General features: G+C 31.8%; 2 protein-coding genes across 2 annotated transcripts; one reads left to right on the forward strand and one right to left on the reverse strand.

The window, feature by feature from the left end:
- The first annotated feature begins 296 nt into the window (after positions 1–296).
- On the forward strand, positions 297–2933 carry LOC123888078 (putative receptor protein kinase ZmPK1). Its single transcript, XM_045937042.1, has one exon. The coding sequence runs from the start codon at positions 362–364 to the stop codon at positions 2756–2758; it is 2397 nt and encodes a 798-aa protein (XP_045792998.1). The 5' UTR covers positions 297–361; the 3' UTR covers positions 2759–2933.
- Positions 2934–3470: 537 nt separating this feature from the next.
- Positions 3471–20495, reverse strand: LOC123888073. The gene is made up of 10 exons (XM_045937035.1): positions 20179–20495; positions 20017–20093; positions 12307–15114; positions 11687–11941; positions 10848–11573; positions 9523–10335; positions 6123–6365; positions 5285–6013; positions 4006–4818; positions 3471–3895 (listed from the first exon to the last, which is right to left on the reverse strand). Exons 3-10 carry the CDS (start codon positions 15064–15066, stop codon positions 3884–3886), a joined length of 6351 nt encoding a protein of 2116 aa, XP_045792991.1. The 5' UTR covers positions 15067–15114; positions 20017–20093; positions 20179–20495; the 3' UTR covers positions 3471–3883.
- Positions 20496–21675: the final 1180 nt, after the last annotated feature.

Here is a 21675-nt window from a genome sequence, read left to right on the forward strand (position 1 = left end):
ATTGATAATGCATGTTAAATGTTGAAAACTGTCTTATATTAAGAGATAAATTTTTTTATTTTAAAAAATGATCTTATAATTAGAGAGACAAAAGAAGTACTTCTTCCGATTCTTTTTATAAGAAACACCTCACCTTTCTAAATTCATTGAATAATTAATGTATTTGATGTTACCCTCTTTAATTTCTATAGATTACGGTATATTATAAAAAAAATTAATTAGCAACTTACAAAAAAAAGTCAACTTAATGACAAATTTATATTTTTCTCTTTTCTTTCCAATTTTGATTTGATAGCTTAATTTAATGTATTATAGTAGTACATAAATAGAAAATGCCATTTCAAGAGATTGCATTGCTTTCATGAATAATAATATGGATTTCTCATTCACACTGTTTCTTCTAGTATCATTAGCCTTTTCATTCCAATGTTCATCTTCTTCATCATCATCATCACTTAGAAAAGGTTCATCCCTCTCTGTAGAAAATCCAGAAGATAAACTAATCTCACATAATGGTATGTTCTCTGCTGGCTTTATTTCCATTGGTCAAAATGCATATTCCTTTGCAATATGGTTCACAGAACCAAATTCACTCAACCACAAAAACACAATCGTTTGGATGGCGAATCGGGACCAACCCGTTAACGGAAAACGATCAAAACTCACCCTTTTAAACACAGGAAACATTGTCTTGCTTGATGTTTCTTTAAACAATGTTTGGTCTTCAAAAACAGCATCATTGGAACCATTAGAGTTGCATCTCAAAAATGATGGAAATCTTGTGTTGCTTGAACTTCAAGGAACCAAAATTTTGTGGCAGAGTTTTGATTCTCCAACAGATACTCTTGTTCCTGGTCAACCCCTTACAAGATATACAAAGCTTGTAGCTTCAAGAAGTGACACTAATCATTCTTCTGGCTTCTACCAGTTCTTCTTTGACGATGAAAATATTCTCGGTCTTCATTACAACGGTCGCGATGTTTCTAGCTCTTACTGGCCAAAACCTTGGCTTCTAAGTTGGGATGTTGGCAGATCTAATTTCAATAGTAGCAGAATTGCAGTGTTGGGTTCTTTTGGTGAGTTCTATTCATCAGATAATTTCACTTTTACTACATCTGATTATGGATCTGTTATGCAAAGAATAATGAAATTAGATTCTGATGGTGTTGTGAGAGTTTATAGCAGAATTAATGTCTCACAGAATTGGTATGTTTCATGGCAAGCCTTTTCTGGTACTTGCACAGTTCATGGAGTTTGTGGAGCTAATAGTACATGTAGCTATAGTCCTAAACTTGGAAGAAAGTGCTCTTGTATTCCAGGGTATAGAATGAAGAATCCTAATGATTGGTCTTATGGTTGTGAGCCTATGTTTGATTTCACTTGCAACAAAAGTGAGTCAACTTTCTTAGAGATGAAAAATGTTGAGTTTTATGGATATGACTTTCATTATATTGAAATTTGTAACTTTAGTACTTGTGTGGATTTATGCTTACAAGATTGTAATTGTAAAGCATTTCAATTCTCATATTGGGAGAAACATGGCTTCTATAGATGTTTTACAAAAACACAGTTGCAAAATGGAAGGTATTATCCCATTTTCAAAGGATCTACCTATTTGAGATTACCTAAAGGTAATACTTTTTCTTTGAAACAAACTTCCAATCCAAGCAACAACGATGTTTGCTCTGAAAAACTTCAACGAGTTTATGTCAACGAAGGTGAGAATCATTTTGTGAAGTTTTTTCTATGGTTTGCCACCGCGATCGGAGCTTTTCAAACGGTCTGCATTTTCGTCATTTGGTGTTCTCTATTTAGGTCGAACCAAAAGACTTATGCAGACCAAGAGGGCTACCATATAGCGGATATCGGGTTTAGAAAATTTAGTTACTTGGAGCTAAAGAAAGCAACAAAAGGGTTCAGTCAAGAGATCGGAAGAGGTGGAGGAGGTGTTGTATACAAAGGCCTATTATCTGATGAAAGACATGCTGCAATAAAGAGACTTTACAATGCTCAACAAGGAGGAGAAGGTGAGTTTCTCGCTGAAGTAGGCATCATTGGAAGGCTTAATCACATGAATTTGATTGAAATGTGGGGATATTGTGCTGAGGGAAAATATAGATTATTGGTTTATGAATACATGGAAAATGGTTCTTTAGCTGACAATTTATCATCTAATAAACTTGATTGGAGTAAAAGGTACAAAATTGCTTTAGCAATAGCAAGAGTTTTAGCATATCTACATGAAGAATGCTTGGAGTGGATTTTACATTGTGATATAAAGCCACAAAATATACTTCTTGATTCTAACTTTCAACCCAAGTTAGCTGATTTTGGATTGTCTAAACTCCAAAACAGAAACAACCTCAACAATTCGAGCGTGTCTATGATTAGAGGAACAAGAGGGTATATGGCGCCTGAATGGATTTTCAACTTGCCAATAACATCTAAGGTTGATGTTTATAGCTATGGAATTGTTGTGTTGGAAATGATAACAGGAAAAAGTCCAACTACTGGTTTCAAAATTGTTAATGCAGAAGAGGAAAGTGTTGGAAGGTTGGTTACATGGGTGAGAGAAAAAAGAGGGAGTAGCATATCTTGGTTGGAGGAAATTGTTGATCCTAATATTGGATTAAATTATGATAAAAGTAAGATGGAGATTTTAGCTAAAGTTGCTTTGGATTGTGTTGTGGATGAAAGAGATTCAAGGCCTACTATGAGTAGAGTTGTTGAGATGCTTCAATACCATGGAAATGATTGATGCTTAGTAATATTGTACCTTTTCATTATTTTTTATTGTCATTTTAAATTTTTTATAGCTAGTGGTATGTGAATATGTATATTGTTTGTGTGTATTTGGATAATATGTGAAGAATGTATTTAATTTTCAAAGAAGATATATATGATAGAGGACCTATTTTGGCTTTCAATGTTTATGATTGGAAAGGTGTAAAATTTGAGCCTGTTTTAGTATAGAAACCTGCAAATAGAAAACAATATATCTGAACTATGGATTCATAGTTGTAAATTTATATAACCTTCAAAATATGGTCTTTCTCCGAAGACAGAATGATTAAAACCACATGAAACACACATAAATGGAAGAACCTGGATTTAAACCCGGAACATCTCTACCTTATGTATGGCAAGCGAGCGTAGGTCTATATCGAAGAACCCCCCCCCCCCCCCCCCCCCCTCAATCGAGTTTGCTTCACTGATCAAATCTCTACCGAAGCTCTTGCACAGGAACAATGGAAAAGTTTCTTATCAGTGTCCCCGTGAGCATTACTCAGTTGGTAGGAACAATATATTATGCAAAGAGAGACATCAGGTTTCCCTACTTACTCACCTTCAGGATGAAATGTTAGAAGTTTTGGTTCACACATGTAATGTTTAATATGCTAGGGCCATTATTTTAATTAACCAAATTAAAGTGATCTGGTCCACATAAGGTTTATGGCATAACAAGTTGATAACTTGAATGTTTATGATGATAATTTATTAAGCAGAATAACTTCACCACCAGAGTTACATGTTACATATCAAATTAAATTACTTAAAACCCAACAATACAGGAGAAAAATTTATGATGATACTTTTTTTCTTTTTTGAAACAATTACAAGATACTTTACTTCACCCAATTACAGGAGAAGCAAGAGCCTACAGAACAAAATAATTTAAATAAAAGAACAAAATAATCCACACTGCAAAAGGCTAAAAGAAGCACACTCCAGGTGACAGATGATCAACAACCATTTTCAAGAAAATAATTTAACTCATCCACCAATTGTTCAATACTCTAAACCTTGTCGGAGTAGATAGCATCATTTTGGGACTTTCAAATACCTCACGCCACAGCATGCCAAACCAGGACCAGACCGGTTTTTATGACAAGGACTAGTTCCAAAGGAGGTGAAACAAATAGAACAAGTCAGATAACATAGCTGGTAAAGTAAATCAATGGAAGGTATAATGTAAATATTGTTAACTAAGAAATCAATACATACCTTATCTTCAAACATCTTTTTTATGGTATCATTTAGGTTCCCCTTCCAATAACATTCTTCACCATTTTCTTCAATTTTGACATTTCGAAGACTTTGTGTGCTTGTGTTTCCCTCAGAGAATATCTCCATGACAGGACAGTTGCTCACAACTACATACTCCAACAATGGAAACTTCAAGAAACACTTACTTGAGCAAAAGTTGTTGAGGCTTGGCAAACCTTTGAGCACCAATATTTGAAGACTAACAAATGCAATATCAACATTTTCCTTTCCCATTATTATTTCTTGCAGTGAGTCACAGTCCTCTACATTCAATTCTTTGAGTTTTACCAAACTTTGCGCAGTCGAGGATGTTATTAAATTTACAAGTTTATTGCATTTTGTTATCTCCAAATTTGTTAGGTGACTAAAGGTGACAGAGGAAGGCAACAACAAATTTGTCAAACTAGGACAATCTTTAATAAATAAGCTTTCAAGATGCTCAAGAAGTGGGTGAATTAGAGATCCATCTTCACATATATGCTGAAGTTTAGGTAATTGAAAAAGCCACAACTTTTTGAGGCGTGTGTGAATTTTCATAGTCACTAGTCTTTCATATTCAAATATCTTCTTGAAGGAACTGTCTGCAACAACTAGCTCTTCAAGAGAACGTGCATTTTGGAGAAACCAGTAAGGAAATGTAGCCTCTTCATTCTTAAAATCATACAAACCAAGAGATGTCAATTTGTTGAAGAGGGAATCTAAATTTTGTGATTTCAATATCACCATAGCATCCCTATCGTTTATTGTCATCGACTCCAAGTTTGGAATCACCTAAAATATATATAAAGAACAATTTAAAAGAAATCAAAATTTAATATTGATTTAAAAATTAACATCATTGAATGTTTTAAATTTTGATTTTTCAAACTACCTATAGTTTTGAAAATAAAAATATGGAAGACTAGATAATGAAGTATTATACGATACACTCGTGTTGTGAAAAGTGGCTTAAGGGTAGTAACAAATGTAATTTTCATGTATATGGTTAAGCATTTTTATTTCAAAAATTTGATTTTTTTTTTTTGAAATCAAGATACAATTAATGATATTTTTCCTTTTGTACCCTTACGTACAAAAACCAAATGTATGCATTTAAATGAATTTTACTTTTATTAAATAAATAAATTAAAGGTACAATTGCATAAACCTATCTAAATTAATTATTTCTTAACATGTGTGCCCATATCTAAAAGTGAGAAAGATTAGGGACAAAGGGGTAAATTTATATGATACATACCTCTTCCACAGTGAAAAGTGGTTGGAATAATAAATCTGAGAGATTATCTTCTTGACATCTTTGGGGGATGCTTGCAGACAGAGCTACAGTTTTGTATAAATTCAACTTTGCACATTCTGAAACATCTAGTCTTCTCAAAGAAGGGCATGCTAGAATATGATTTCCTTCATAGAATCCCTTGAGTGAATGTAAGCGCCAAAGCACTATAGTATTTAGCTTATTAAACTCAAATGTGGGACTTGCACACGTAGATTGTCTTTTCTCTGAAACAATTTCCTTTATTTCCAAACACCATTTTATCTGAAGTTCTTCGAGATGTGGGCAGCCAGTGGCTACAGAAAATGGAAATACATACTCCATACTTTTACACTCATTTAGATCAACATTTTGTAGATTATGAAAACTAAGAATTCCTTCAGGATCTCTGCTCCATATCTTTTTCAGCTTCGGCAATCCATCTAAAGTAATTACCTTCAACTGTGTTTCACTTTCTATGCTGCTATTTTCAATAGAACTCAATTCAAATATATTTTCCACTAAAGCACAATCCTTAACCACTAACTTCTCCAGATTATGATAAGTCTTCTGCATTGAGGAAGGAAAAACAACCACAATTTTCTCACAATTTTCGACTTCCAACGTCTTCACTGTGTCAAATTGGTAATGCCATACTGTCTTCAAATTTTCCATGTCCTTCAGCATGATTGTCTCCAATTTGGGAAATGGAACCTATAATTCACAATTCCGTATGAAATCATTAATAACTTGTATCATGATATTGAATAAAACACAAATTTAATATTAATGTTTTAATGTCAAAATAGTAAGATTACCATACCTCATTCAATGCAATAGTAACATCGTTTCTCCTTTCTGTAGCTATTATCTCATTCATGGAATTACATTTACTAATTTCAACCCGTTTGAGGTTAACAAAAGTTTCAACCATGGTAGAAGAAAATAAGTACTTTAGCTCACCACAGTTCTCCACAATCAAGACTGACAAGTTGTACATAGAATGTTGACTGTTCCAAATTTTATCTAAATTGAGTGGACTCAATTTAAGGGTTGTCAATGCAACCTATATAAAAACAAATTAACAAAAATCATAATTGAAGGATTAGAGTGACAGTTATGATTAGCATAAGGATGCTGCACACTCCCTCTATTCCCAAATTAATCAAACAGTTGATTAGTGTTTACTTTTGTTAATGCATAGCTTTGATCATTAATAATTTTAGTGGTCTAATATTAAAAATTATAAAAATTGTATATTTTGAAAGAGGAGGGTTATATTGACTTCAAGAGTAAGTTATAAAATCTACTCCAAATCATGACCTTTGTTTTTAATTTCAATTAATGGCTAAGATTGATTCATAATAATTAGTTGGGTGAAACTTATTTTTTTATCACACTAGAAAATGAACATTATCAAAATATTCTTCAAATTGAAGAGAATGAATTAATTATAATCATTAACATCCATTACTAAAACATTTTACATATTACATGGAATCTCTTCAAAAACATTGACATCCATTACTAAAAACATGTTTGTTTCTTCAACAAAATCATTACAAATTAAATTATTAAATTAACCTATTGTTCAAATTTTTAAAAAAAAGAAAACAAAAAATATTGAACTAATAACAAGAAAAGAAAAGTACGAGCAAAGAGAATATTGTAACAAAAAAAACATACACCACAAAAAAAAAATGGTACACTTGTAAAATTGAAAAGAAGCATACCGTAAAAAATTGTATGAAAAGAAGCATGATTGTCAAACGATTAGTGTTACATCATTTCAGAGTGTGTGGAATCCTTGTTTTCCCATGTGATAAAAAAATAAGTCTCAATTGATGATTATAATTGATTCATTCTCTTCTATTTAAGGTATGTTTTGATAATTTTTCAATACAATAAAAAAAATAAGTCTCACTTTGTGTTTTATGATCAATCAATTTTAGCCATTAATTGAAATTAAAATCAAAGGCCATGATTTGGAGTAGCTTTTATAACTTACTCTTGGAGTCAATATAACCCTCCTCATTTTGAAAATATTCAACAATATTTTTTTTACTTAAAATTAAACAACATCTTATATGCTGATAATTGTATTTATATATTATTCGAAAAATATGGTCAAAATAAATTATTTGAATAGTGCATATAGTTAAATTAGGTAATTTAATAGAAGATAAAAGTTTTAGAATGCATTTTAAATTAAAATATTATTTAATTTTTTATTTGGTTACATCAAATACTGGATAAGTTAAAAGTTTATCATATCTTGTCTAATTTTTTTTGTAGATAGTTGTCTAATTTTCTTATTCTATCGCTTTGTGGTATTATGGTATCAAATAGAAGAGTCTCCACAATTTATTTTTTTGAAGAAAAAAACTAAGTTAGTCCAAGTAAATTGGCACCAGAGATTGAACCTGAGATCTTAAGAAAAGACACACCAGTATACCACGAGACTGTTAGAAATAATATAAAACCATTGATATGGCTCTATCCTAACACCTTAAGGTTTTGGGATAATCGGTTATTTGACATGGTATCAGAGCCTCTATGACTAAGTGGTCTAGAGTTCGATCCCCGCTCCCCTCACTTTCTAATTAAAAAGTGGAATTTAAGCATATGGTAGGTGGGCCTATGCATTATCCACGCTTCAAGCCCAAGTGGGCTCTTGCGTGAGGGGGCGTGTTAGAAATAATATAAAACCATTGATATGGCTCTATCCTAACACCTTAAGGTTTTGGGATAATCGGTTATTTGACAGAGACCAATTTGATAACTGTCTAATTTTCTCATCTTTCAAATCGATATACATTTTAATTTTATTAATTTGAGTTTCATATAATCAAATTAACACTTTATATAAATACAATATTCCTGTCTTATAAACATTAAGTCAAATATCACAAATGGAACATATCTTCGCCATGCTCTTCAACCCCGACAGTGGCGGCGATTAATTTTCTAAACTGTGTTAGCATCGCGGTTGTAACTCATGATTTTAATTGACAATTACTCCCTAAATTGAAAACGGGAAGCTGTAGTGGACTTGAGAAGCTAATTTAACAATAAAATCAAAACAGTGATGCAGCAGCAACGATAACATACAATAGAATGTGTTTTTTGTGGCGGCAGTAGCGAAACAGAATTGATACACCGTGGCAGCGACTTCAACACAGTGTGGCGGGGGCATTGAGGTAGTTCATGATGGTGGTGGCAAGAAGCAAAGAGACAGAGATATGGTGAAGATAGAAACCATGTTGCTATTAGATCACCCAATGTTTCTATGTGATTTTTAATAATTACAATTAAAATTCTTAATTTCCATGCGTCCTTCATTCGTTGAAAAATTGGAGGAAAATGGAGATAAGAAAATGGAGTGGATCTAAACTCTCATTTAATGTCAAACTTTAGCATTTATATTTCTAAAACTACTGCCTCCGTCCTAAAAATTTAGTCTTTCTGGAATTTTGCACGGAGATTAAGAAATTATAAATATAGTCATTTTTATCCTTACTTTATTAAGAAAGATAAAATATATTTAATTAATACTTTAACTTTTGTAAGGGTACAAACGGTAAAATATCACTAAATGTGCATCGGTTTCTTAAAAGGACTAAAGTTTTTGAACAAAATTAAAAAGCTAAAAAGACTAAAGATTTGGGACGGAGGGAGTAATATATAGTAATGGAAGAAATGGAAGAAATGGAAATAGAGAGATCCCAACTCACTTAATAGTAAGATTGAAAATTACTCACTCCTGTCCTTTTAATAAGAAACAAAAATGAAAAAAAAATGGTCATTTTTATATGAAACTTTGACCAATTTTCAAATGTTTGAAATGTTTAATTTCACTTATGCCCTTATTTATTATGAGAGAATATTTAAAATAAGTAAGTTTGTTGAATTAAGAGTAATTAAATAAAGGTCTATATGAAATATACTTAAATTTACTTAGATTTATAAGAGTATTAAATGAAGTGAAAAAACTATTTACGATGTACTTTCTTAGTCTATGTAATTTTTTCAAAGTAATGATATTGTGAATAAAAATATCGATTAATTAAACGGTTTGAGTTTATTAAATTACACTGAAGTTCAAAAACCAGTATCACACTCATGACAAATATTTTCTTAATAAAATGTTTAAATTTCTTAATAATGGAAGGTATAATGTAAATATTATTAACTAAGAAATCAACTGATAAATGAATACATACCTTATCTTCAAACATTTTTTTTATGGTATCATTTAGGTTCCCCTTCCAATAACATTCTTCACCATTTTCTTCAATTTTGACATTTCGAAGACTTGGTGTGCTTGTGTTTCCCTCAGAGAATATCTCCATGACAGGACAGTTGCTCACAACTACATACTCCAACAATGGAAACTTCAAGAAACACTTACTTGAGCAAAAGTTGTTGAGGCTTGGCAAACCTTTGAGCATCAATCTTTTAAGACTAACAAATGCAATATCAACATTTTCCTTTCCCGTTATTATTTCTTGTAGTGAGTCACAGTTCTGTACCTTCAATACTGTGAGTTTTACCAAACTTTGCGCAGTCGAGGATGATATTAAATTTACCAGTTTATTGCATCTTGTTATCTTCAAATATGTCAGGTGACTAAAGTTGACGGAGGAAGGCAACAACAAATTTGTCAAACTAGGACAATAAAAAATATCTAACTGTTCAAGATGCTCAAGAAGTGGGTGAATTAGAGATCCATCTTCACATATATGCTGAAGTTTAGGTAATTGAAAAAGCCACAACTTTTTGAGGCGTGTGTGAATTTTCATACTCACTAGTCTTTCATCTTCAAATATCTTCTTGAAGGAACTGTCTACAACAACTAGGTGTTCAAGAGAACGTGCATTTTGGAGAAACCAGTAAGGAAATGTAGCCTCTTCATTCTTAAAATCATACAAACCAAGAGATGTCAATTTGTTGAAGAGGGAATCTAAATTTTGTGATTTCAATATCACCATAGCATCCCTATCGTTTATTATCATCGACTCCAAGTTTGGAATCACCTAAAATATATATAAAGAACAATTTAAAAGAAATCAAAATTTAATATTGACTTAAAAATTAACATCATTGAATGTTTTAAATTTTGATTTTTCAAACTACCTATAGTTTTGAAAATAAAAATATGGAAGACTAGATAATGAAGTATTATACGATACACTCGTGTTGTGAAAAGTGGCTTAAGTTAAGGGTAGTAACACATGTAATTTTCATGTATATGGTTACCGCCATCCAGCCCTATGTGGTCTTTGGTCCTTTAAGCATTTTTGTTTCAAAACTTTGATTTTTTTTTTTTTGTTTTTGAAATCAAGATACAATTAATGATATTTTTCCTTTTGTACCCTTACGTACAAAAACCAAATCTATGCATTTAAATGAATTTTACTTTATTAAATAAATAAATTAAGGGTACAATTGCATAAACCTATCTAAATTAAATATTTCTTAACATGTGTGCCCATATCTAAAAGTGAGAAAGATTATGGACAAAGGGGTAAATTTATATGATACATACCTCTTCCACAATGAAAAGTGGTTGGAATAAATCTGAGAGATTATCTTCTTGACATCTTTGGGGGATGCTTCCAGACACAGCTACAGTTTTGTATAAATTCAACTTTGCACATTCTAGAACTTCTAGTTTTTTCAAAGAGGGGCATGCTAGAATATGATTTCCTTCATAGAAGCCCTTGAGTGAATGTAAGCCCAAAAGCTCTATAGTATTTAGCTTATTAAACTCAAATCTGGGACTTGCACACGTAGATCCTGTCTTCTCTGAAACAATTTCCTTCATCTTCCCACAATATTCTATATGAAGTTGTTCGAGATGTCGGCAGCCAGTGGCTACAGAAAGTGGAAATACATACTCCATACTTTCACACTCATTTAGATCAAGATTTTGTAGATTATGAAAACTAAGAATTCCTTCAGGATCTCTGCTCCATATCTTTTTCAGCTTCGGCAATCGATCTAAAGTAATTACTTTCAATTGTGTTTCACTTTCTATGCTGCTATTTTCACTAGAACTCAATTCAAATATAAGTTCCACTAAAGCACAATCCTTAACCACTAACTTCTCCAGATTATGATAAGTCTTCTGCATTGAGGAAGGAAAAACAACCACAATTTTCTCACAATTTTGGACTTCCATCGTCTTCACTGTGTCAAATTGGTAATGCCAAACTGTCTTCAAATTTTCCATGTCCTTCAGCACGATTGTCTCCAATTTGGGAAATGGAACCTATAATTCACAATTCCGTATGAAATCATTAATAACTTGTATCATGGTAAATATTGAGTTCAACACAAATTTAAAATTAATGTTTTAATGTCAAAATAGTAAGATTACCATACCTCATTCAATGCAATAGTAACATCGTTTCTCCTTTCTGTAGCTATTATCTCATTCATCAAATTACATTTACTAATTTCAAGCCGTTTGAGGTTTACAAAAGTTTCAACCATGGTAGAAGAAAATAAGTACTTTAGCTCACCACAGTTCTCCACAATCAAGACTGACAAGTTGTACATAGAATATTGATTGTCATTCCAAATTTTATCTAAATTGAGTGAGCTCAATTTAAGGGTTGTCAAATCAGGGAATGCAACCTATATAAAAACAAATTAACAAAAATCATAATTGAAGGATTAGAGTGACAATTATAGCGTTTTATTGAAAATTGAATAGTTTTCTCCAACGTAACTTAGCTTCTACCTTTGTTCAAGCATGTTTTTTCAAATTATATATTCTCTAACAATGTCCGCTGTGGTTGCACGACTGAATTAGAAGCTTCTTATTATTTTCGTTTGGTTTTGCTGATCTCTAAATCAGTTTCCCATCAGTTAATTGAATAAATTAATTAAAATAATAAGTGTTTATTAACGATCCTTGTTAATTTATAGATTAAACTTGTAAAAAGTTTTAAACACAACCATTTAATATAACTAAGTTTAAAAGTAAAATAGTAACATACCTGAGCACTAAAAAATGGCCGTGCAGAAGTTATCAAAGATGTCATCAGCTCATAAGAGAAAAAGTTATCAAGTGTATCCAAGTGTTGTAAAGTTAAAGAACGCAAAGAACAAAACTCTACTTTTTCATCAGGCAAGTCTCCAAGCACTATGTTCTTCATAGAATTGCATTGACAAACTTCGATCTCAGAAAGATTGGAAAGACTTTTAACCATTGATAAGGAGAGAAGATATGTCAATTGGGCACAATTTTTTGCTTTGATAACACTGAGATTACCAAAAGAATTAATAGCAAGCGGGCCATGACATATCTGCTCCAAATTTTCAAGATTATTAATTGAAAGAGTTTCCAAATTCAGAAAGGAAACATGGACTTGGTTCCTCCCCATAGAGTAAACTATGTGCTTCATTTTTGCATTGTTTTGGATGTGGAGGTGCCTCAACAATGGAAAACCTTCCCCGTTCATTTCATACAACACATTCTGAATGCCATCTACTTCATCCATGTACAAATTCTCGACTCCTTTAATTAATGCTTTAATCCCCAGCTCCGAACTTATGCTCGTATCAAGTTTGAGCATCAATGTTTTCAAGGTTGTGTCTTTAATGTCAGACCATTCCCATACATCTCCGATGGCTATTTTATATCTTTGCAGCTTTTCAAACATTGAATTTAAGTATGGCAAAGGCCGAGCCTTGTGAATTTGTAATTCTAGAGTTGTCAACTTGTACAATTGTTGAAGCTCAGCAAGGATATCATTTTCTTTTTGCTCGACTGAATTCTCATCTTCCCACTTGATGGAGATATTGCCCATATACAGCTCCTCTAAGTTAGACAAGCTTGAAATGATGTTGGGTGGGATGACTTCTATTCCAGAATTGCTCAAATCAAGCATTCTTAGTTGAGTCATTTCCCTTATTTGGCTTGGCAATTTCATCATCGAAGATTTACGAAGACTAAGAATTTCTAAGTTTTTCAAATCTCCTATTATATCCATATTTCCCAAAATGCATTGGTCCAAACACAATGTCTGAAGGCCTGTTAGGGAACAAAAAGAAGTGGGTAATGAAGACAAGTTCAAAAGTGTTAAATCTAACACTTTAAGGCTTCCTATCCCATCAAAAATAGTATCTGGGATTTCTAAAGAACGATTTGCACTGTTCAAAACAAAAAGTTTAAGATTAGGACAATCTAACTTTTTTGGAAGCTCTTGTAAAGGACAATTATTTAAGATGATCTGTGAGCACATTTTCGGAAAATCCACGGTAAGATATTCCTTCAAACCAGTCTTTGGTTTCAAAATATAAACATCTTTATTCCTACATGCTATGGAGATGCCTACATCACGAACAAGGTCATGCATTTGGATTCGCCGACTTCTCTTATCACCTTCAAGTAAAAGGCAAGATGCTTTCAATGATCCAATTATAGTATGAAGTCTGTTTCTTGCAGCATCCACAGTACTTATATTGTTGAATATCTCCAAACCCATTGCAACTTTCAATAAGTAATCTTCACCATATTGTCCTAGTACAGCAGAAAGCAAGAAGAGTGCCTTAGTTTCGTCAGTTGCCAACCAGTTGTAACTCAACTCTAAAGCAGAATGAGTTATGACATCCATTTTCTCATGACCAACATTTTGTAATTTGCTCAATGCATCATTCCAAGCATAAATATCCTTACTTTTCAATCCGCTTGCCATTGTCACTATGAGAAGAGGCAAACCTTTACATTGTTTAGCAATTTCAGTTGCTACATATTTGAAACTGATATCGTTAACCACATCCTCTGCCATAGATTGAAACAAGCTCCATGTTTCTAGTTCACTTAGAAATTTAAGTCTGAAAGTGAAATCCTTTTTGACGTCCATTTGCAACAACACATCTTGAGTTCTAGAGGTCATCAACAATTTGCAACCAATGTGTTCCTTGTTGGATGGAATTCCTACTTCTTTAACCAGATCAAGTTTCTGCCAAATATCATCTAGAATAACAAGGACAGATTTCTCAGCTTTAATTCTCATCTTTAGGCGATCAGCTCTACGCTCAGTACTTACTTCTCCAAATGTTAGACCCAACGTATCTGCAATCACCTCTTGAATTTTCTTAATATCTGGAGTTTTGGATACATGGGCGATAACCACTGCATCGAACAATTTTTGTTGTTTAGCTATATCAGCGACTTCGTTCACCAGAAAGGTCTTACCCACCCCACCGAAACCATAGACTCCAATTTTGCATGCTTTAGGATCCTTGAGAGCCTTCAAGATGCCCTCCTTAAATAACTCCCTTGTCTCAAACTTTTCACCAACACATGTGGCAGAAGAAGGGGCAATTTCATATAGAGCAGGAAGGTAACCAACATCATTGAAATCACTTCTTCTTCCCTTAACTTCAACAACATCATTTGCTATCTTTGTAGCCTTTTTGCCAAGCTTATGTCGTAAAATCAAATTAGGGAAAGACCAGCCCGAACACCCAACCTCTCGACGACGAGGATCTTCCAGGAGCTGATTTGCCCTTTCAATGACCTCGTTCACCTCCACCAACCAATTTTGAACAACAACTTCAATTATTTTTCCATTTCTTCTTTCAGCTTCCACCCTATGCTTTATTTCTTCTCCTAAAGCTTGAAGATCGCGAACAGAACCACTTAGCTTGGTGAAATTACGTTCGTAGCGTATCAAATAACTCACTTCTCTTCGAATAGGAGCAAAAGCATTCGGTGCTATGCTTCCAACAAAGGAAATGATGGTATCCATTGGGCAGAAATTGTTATCAGTGTCCGTTCCTTATGACCTGTGTTGAGACTGAAAGCAAGCAATTGAGAAAATATGAGATTAACATTTTATTTTACAGTAAGACCAAGATAAGGACAATTCACACCGAAAGTGAATTTTTTCTTCCTTTCTACCTAAGACCAAGATAAAGATGAGATAATCTTCTTCATAAGTACGTATGCTTATGGTGTCTTTGATTTGGTATCATGGAATGAAAGAGAGAGAAAAGAAAATTACAAAATCAATGAAATTGGATTAACTTTAGTTTAAGTTCATTAATTAGTATTTTAATTTGTAGCTTCAACGAGAAATCATGAATGAACGAGAAATCACGATTACTAAACATGACTGCTGAATAAAATTGAAAATTTTAAATGATAGGAGTACATCAGTTGACCGAAAAGTAGATCAAAAACTTGTTAAATTGTGACAAAATATTTGAAGAATCGTTAAATTTTTTTATAAAGATCAAAAATGAAATTATGAGATATTTATAGGGTCAAAAGACATGTTTAATCCATTTTTTTAATTACAAAATAACCTTCACATTTTAATGTTATTTTCTTATTATTTTTAGATTCTAATATTTTTAAAATATATATCAAATAGATGTAATATTTTTAAAAGTGATTATTTTTCAAGATAGTGAAAATTGGGCCGGCCGATTCAACCGGTTCAACCACAAACCGCTCCTAAAATTCAGTTCAAGCAGGCCATAAAACCATTTTGCATAGGAACCGGAATTGAATCTGAAAAATCAGAGCTTAACCGATAAAAACTAGAAAACTCGGCGGTCCATGCAGTGTTCGTGATTCACAATTAAACGGAGAAAAAATGTACAGTCTAATAATTTAGTGAAAACACAAACTTAATAAATTGCATTAGAACCAAGAATGAATTGGTCCAAGTGGTAAGAGTCTTGGTCCCCTTAAGCATGTGGTCAGGGATTCGATTTCTAACTCATGCGTATGGAAAATATTCTGTTGGGAGGGGAGAAACCACCTTGTGTGCCCCACAGGTTCTCCGACGGAGACTAGTCATCGCTAACGGCGGTGAAAACATCGTACCAATATCTTGGTAACCCAAAAAAAAGGCTTAATGCAATTTTAATCCCCCTATTTTCAATTTTTTGAAGTTTTTATCCCCTTATTTTAAAACCAACATTTTGGTTCCCCTATTTCAATTTTTCTTGAGTTTTGGTCCCCCGCTCAATTTTAGAGTAAATTTTAATGATGTGTCAATTTTATTAATGGTGTGGCACTACACACTTGGCCAAAATATGATCCACGTCCTTAAACTTTTCTTCTATTTCAATAATATTTATTTTAATAAGTAAAATATTTTTTTAAAAAATATTATTGAAATAGAAGAAAAGTTTAATGACATGGATAATGTTTTAGCCAAGTGTGTAGTGCACGTCATTAATATCTTTGACACATCATCAAAATTGACTCTAAAATTGGGTGGAGGACCAAAACTCAAGAAAAAAATGAAATACAGAGACCAAAATATATGGGTTTAAAAATAAAGGAATAAAAACTTCAAAAAATTAATTATAGGATATCAAAATTGCATTTAAGCCAAAAGAAAAATAAAGTGCATTAGAAAGCGGCAAAAATGCACAGTCTCTGATGGGACTTGAAACTTCCTCTATAGAGTAGTATACTATTATTGAGAGTCCTCATACTACTTAAATGAATAACATATGATATTTTTTAGGCTTAATTAGTTTATTGTTCCTTAAAGATATTTTAGGTTTTACAATGGTCTCTTAAAGAAAAAAAAAGGTCCGGATTGATCCCTTAAAGACACATTTGTTTCTCACATTGGTCCTTTCCGTCAATTGTTTACAAAAAACATTAGTTTTAGTTGACTGAATTGTGGATGTCATTAAGTGTAAGTGGTCAACCAAAAACCTTATTAATTTTTAAAATTTTAACCATTGAAATTTTTTGTTATATTTGGAGTTAAAAATTAACGGAAGTGACCAATAGGGCAAACATATATGTCTTTAAGGGACCAATTCAGACTTTTTTTTCTTTAAGAGACCAATCCGGACTTTTTTTTTTCTTTAAGAGACCATTGTGAAACCTAAAATGTTTTTAAGGGACCAATAGACTAATTAAGCCTATTTTTTAATCTATATGATATAAACTTTCAATCTAGCGGTAAATTTTGTAAAATTCGTATTCGGTAGATCACTTGTCCATAGGAATTGAAAACTGAATTTTTTAAAAATCAATTTTGAAAACTGAATTTTTTACTCAAAAACCGGTTGTTAAAAAAAAAAAAGTTATTAAACCAAAAACTGGTTATAAAAGTGGTTATGGACATAACCGGTTTTATAACCGGTTTTGTGAAAACCAAACCGGTTATGGTATTTGGTTTTAATATCCGGTTATGATATTTGGTTATGAATTGGTTATGGATGGTTATTTTAGTTTATCCATGATACTCGTCCCTACTTGTCCATGGTGGACAGTAGCGGAGCCAGGGGTGGTCAGGCAGGGCCATGACCCACCCCAAAATCACTGGAAATTACAAAATTACCCATGGTATTTTAGTATGTGACTTTGACACCGGAAGGATACTGCCTTTAAAAACATTTGCTTTTCTTGAGTATCAATAGATTAAATGATTAAAAATTTAAATGTATCAATACTTATACACTTGATGTTTAAAGTATTTAATTAAATTCTTGATAATTAATTTTATGCTTATTATAATTTAAATTTTTATATTTAATTTATATAATATTTTAGTGGTTTCCTTTCAAAAAAATAAAAATGGCCCATCCGATTTTTTTTTTTCTGGCTCCGCCACTAATAGTGGACCACTTGTGAAGGTGATCTACCGTAGTATTATTCCTACTAAACAATAAACTTTTTTTTAAGACATAAACCATAAACTTATTGTCTTCTAAAAACCATAACTCATTAAGATTAAATTTGTGTTTCTTTGAAGACATTTATCTGACACAATGCATTTCTTCGTAATTATGTATATGTAAAATACTAATTGCATATATTTTTTAAAAAAACTTTTTATGTTATATAATATTTAATCATGCATGCAAATGTTGTTAATTTGATGGCAGGCTGCTACTGAATTTTCTTGTAGAATTTTTGGTTTGCCATCATCATACGGAAGGGCATGAATACCAAGTTTTTGGTATAAATCAGTAATAGATTTACGATGAGAGTGTTGACAATTGTTTAATATTTTTCCATGCATAATTCTTCTAGGCTGTTCTTTACGCTAGCATTAATACTGGCTGTTTGATTTGCTAAAAAATAATGACTGTACATGACAACTTCTGTCGTACTGTGTTTATTGATTTTAAAATTGTTCTTGGTACTGGAGAAACTGGGGTTCAAGGGACAGATCAAAAACTGAAATTATTGTCCCCCACAGAACCACAGGACAACTTTTTGTCCTCATCACAAGTTTTCTAAAATACTAAAATAACTTTTTGTCCACCAAACATCGTATAACACAAATTTTGTTCAATACCTTAAATGTTTATTCTGTGATGTTCTTTCTTGTACTGTCATGTACTGTTCTGTCAAGTATTTATATTTTGCAGATCAAACGGACTCAGGGGGTGTGTTACTTAGGGGGAGTGTACCGTGAATAAGTGATTCAAGTTTTCCACGGTATATAAATTATGAATATTATTACAACGAATACGAATTTTATAAAATTTATTGTTGGAATGAAAGTTTATACCATATATAGATAATCCATTACTTTAAAATTTATGGGTGATCTAAATGATATAAACTGTCAATCCAACGACGGTGAATTTTGTAAAATTCATATTAGTTATAATATTATTCATGACTTGTGCATCGTAAAAGACTTGGTGAAGTCTTTCAATGTTAAACAAAGTCAGTACTTAATAGTAGTTTTTATGTTAAGGAAAATAGTAGTTGTTAGAGGTGGGTATGCAGGCTGGTCCACACGGACTGCAGGTTAAACGAATCGACCCGCAAACCTTATACCCAGCTCTAGTAGTTGTATTCGAATGTTTTATTTTGGTCCATTTGAATGCTTTTATTAATGTATATTTTGGATCTATTGTAGTGTTATGGAAATTAACTTTTTTTCAATAAACCTTTTAATATGAAAGTAAGAATTCAAAATTATTGACACAAGGAATTCTTGTATCTTAAAGTCTAATGTACTAAAATTTTAATTTTATATTGACTTTATGAAATTTTATCTTTTTAATAGTGCGAACTTTGGAATATTAGGTCATTTTTTAATTAAAAAGTTCAACCCAGCTGAATTACATTTCGATCAATTGAACCTTGAACCAATAAGCAAACAGATTTGATGATCGGTCGGTTTTGTTACCTTTTGTAAAAGAAAAATCTAAAAAAAAAACTGTAACAATTCTCATAACCTCTTTACAAACACGAATGGAACAACTAGCGATTTTAATGGTGTTTTCAATTGGAATGAATCGCTTTGATCTGATCTGTGACAACCAAAAGTCGTAATAATATATATAAGGGAAATGCTGTTTGACAAGGACTAAATTCAAATAAAATGTTTATTTAAGGACTGACACGACCACTAACAGAGGTCCAATAAAAGTCAGAGTTATTGTTTTTTATATGTAGGGTGTTTGGGATGCAGTTTGGATGTTCTGAGGTTAAAACTCATCATGTGATCAGAAAATAAAATTATTTGCGGTTCGATTCAAAATTAGATGACTCCTTAAGAAAATTTGATTTGATCTGATCCAATTTAGTGTGGTTTAATTTGAATCAAGTTTTGGATATTCAAATTATGAATTACATTTTTTTTAATTAAATATTAATATTATTAAAATACGGTAAAATAATAAGTTTGATGTAAAATATAAGATATAATTAATACATTAAAAAATTAATATTACAAATGATAAGAAGAACAAATGAGTACCTCTAGTCACTAGTTGCACAAAATCCAGAAAATTTTGAATTTGTTTTCTTCTACTTTTTCCCTTCTGTTTATATGAGCTGAAAAACAAGAAATTATAATTAGGAATTGAAGAGAATGTCAAGAATCAAACTATCAGAGAAACTCTACCAACAAATTTTATACCTTTTTCTGTTTTTTCTGGTTGGATGAGCTGAGGAGTTGATGGAATTTAAAGCTAAAGTAACAATTGAAGACTCAAACTAAAAGAGAAATAATTTGCAACGTTTTGTTTTTCTAATTTTTTTTTGGTTTTAGGGTTATACAAGCCTAAAAACATATATATAAACTCTAAACGTTCTCTTGTTTTCTTTTGTTTCAACAATGTCAGAAGGGAAAAAAAACAATCGAGAAAGTTGAAAATATTGTTTGATCACATGATGAATGAGACATATATTTATAGACAAATAATTTAGAGAATCATATTTTTGACAAAATTTTACATCAATTTGAATTTGAATAACAAAGAAGCAAAATATACGATGCCTTGCTTGGATACATTGCCTTGCTTGGATACGTGGTAAGGTAAACTTTTCAAAAAAAAAGCAAAAGATGCATGTATAGCCAAGCATTCAATTGGAGGTAAAGAACCCACCATACTTGTGCTCTAAGTGATGTCCTCGTAGTAGTACATTTGAACTTTATTGCCCAATTGGAGGACCCCATGTATTTGATTCTTATTTGGTTTAAGCAATTTATTTTTGTCACCCTACCAGTTTCTTGCACGCCCTACGGTTTTTTCGTTTTATCATTCCGCTACTTAAGTAGCGGATGTTATAAAAATGAGAATTTTTTTGAAAAATATCGTCCGTCACTTAAATAGAGGACGTTACAAAGATAAAGTATTTTTGGAGGGTGTCCGCTACCTAAGTGACGAACGGGGGTATTTGTGTTAATTCGTAGGGCGCGAGATAATGAGTGAGTGACAAAAGTAAATCTCTCGATTTAATTATAGCCCTCTATGGCTCATCTTCAAATTATACGAGTATCATCATTTTTACATGTTGATCAACATTTAATTTTCATCTGATGGTAGAATTTGAACTCACATTTCACACACACCAATATGATCATACACCCACTTACTTTCTCCGTACTAAATTATAAGTCTTTTAAAAAAATATAACAAATTATAAGTTATTTTACAATATCATTAAAGTATTTAATATTGTTTTCGTGAGATTAAGTATTTCCGATAAAAAAACGAAAATACTTAATCTCGCGAAAACAATATCCACGAAAAATTCACAAATGACATTTTCTAATGATTAGACACAACAAATTGCTCCAGCCACTCTTTGGGCATGTTTGTTTCATATTTTTCACAAAAAAAAATTATTTTTTCTTTTAACTTACTTGTGTTTGTTTCAGATTTTTTCAAAAATCATTTTAGTAAAAAAATTATTTTTTTCATCAAAATGAGAATCTATTTTCAATAGCTTATATCAAAATCCATTTTTTTTAATCATTCATCATCCCACACCATCTTAAAAAAATAGATTTTAATGATTGTAAACAAACGGCAAATAACTTTAGATTTTTTTTTTAAAATCTCTATAAAAAAAATGATTTTCTTAAAAATGATTTTTTTCAAAAAAAATCATTTTTTTTTAAATCTCAAAC

Source organism: Trifolium pratense, linkage group LG6, assembly GCF_020283565.1.
Source record: "Trifolium pratense cultivar HEN17-A07 linkage group LG6, ARS_RC_1.1, whole genome shotgun sequence".
NCBI lineage: Eukaryota > Viridiplantae > Streptophyta > Magnoliopsida > Fabales > Fabaceae > Trifolium > Trifolium pratense.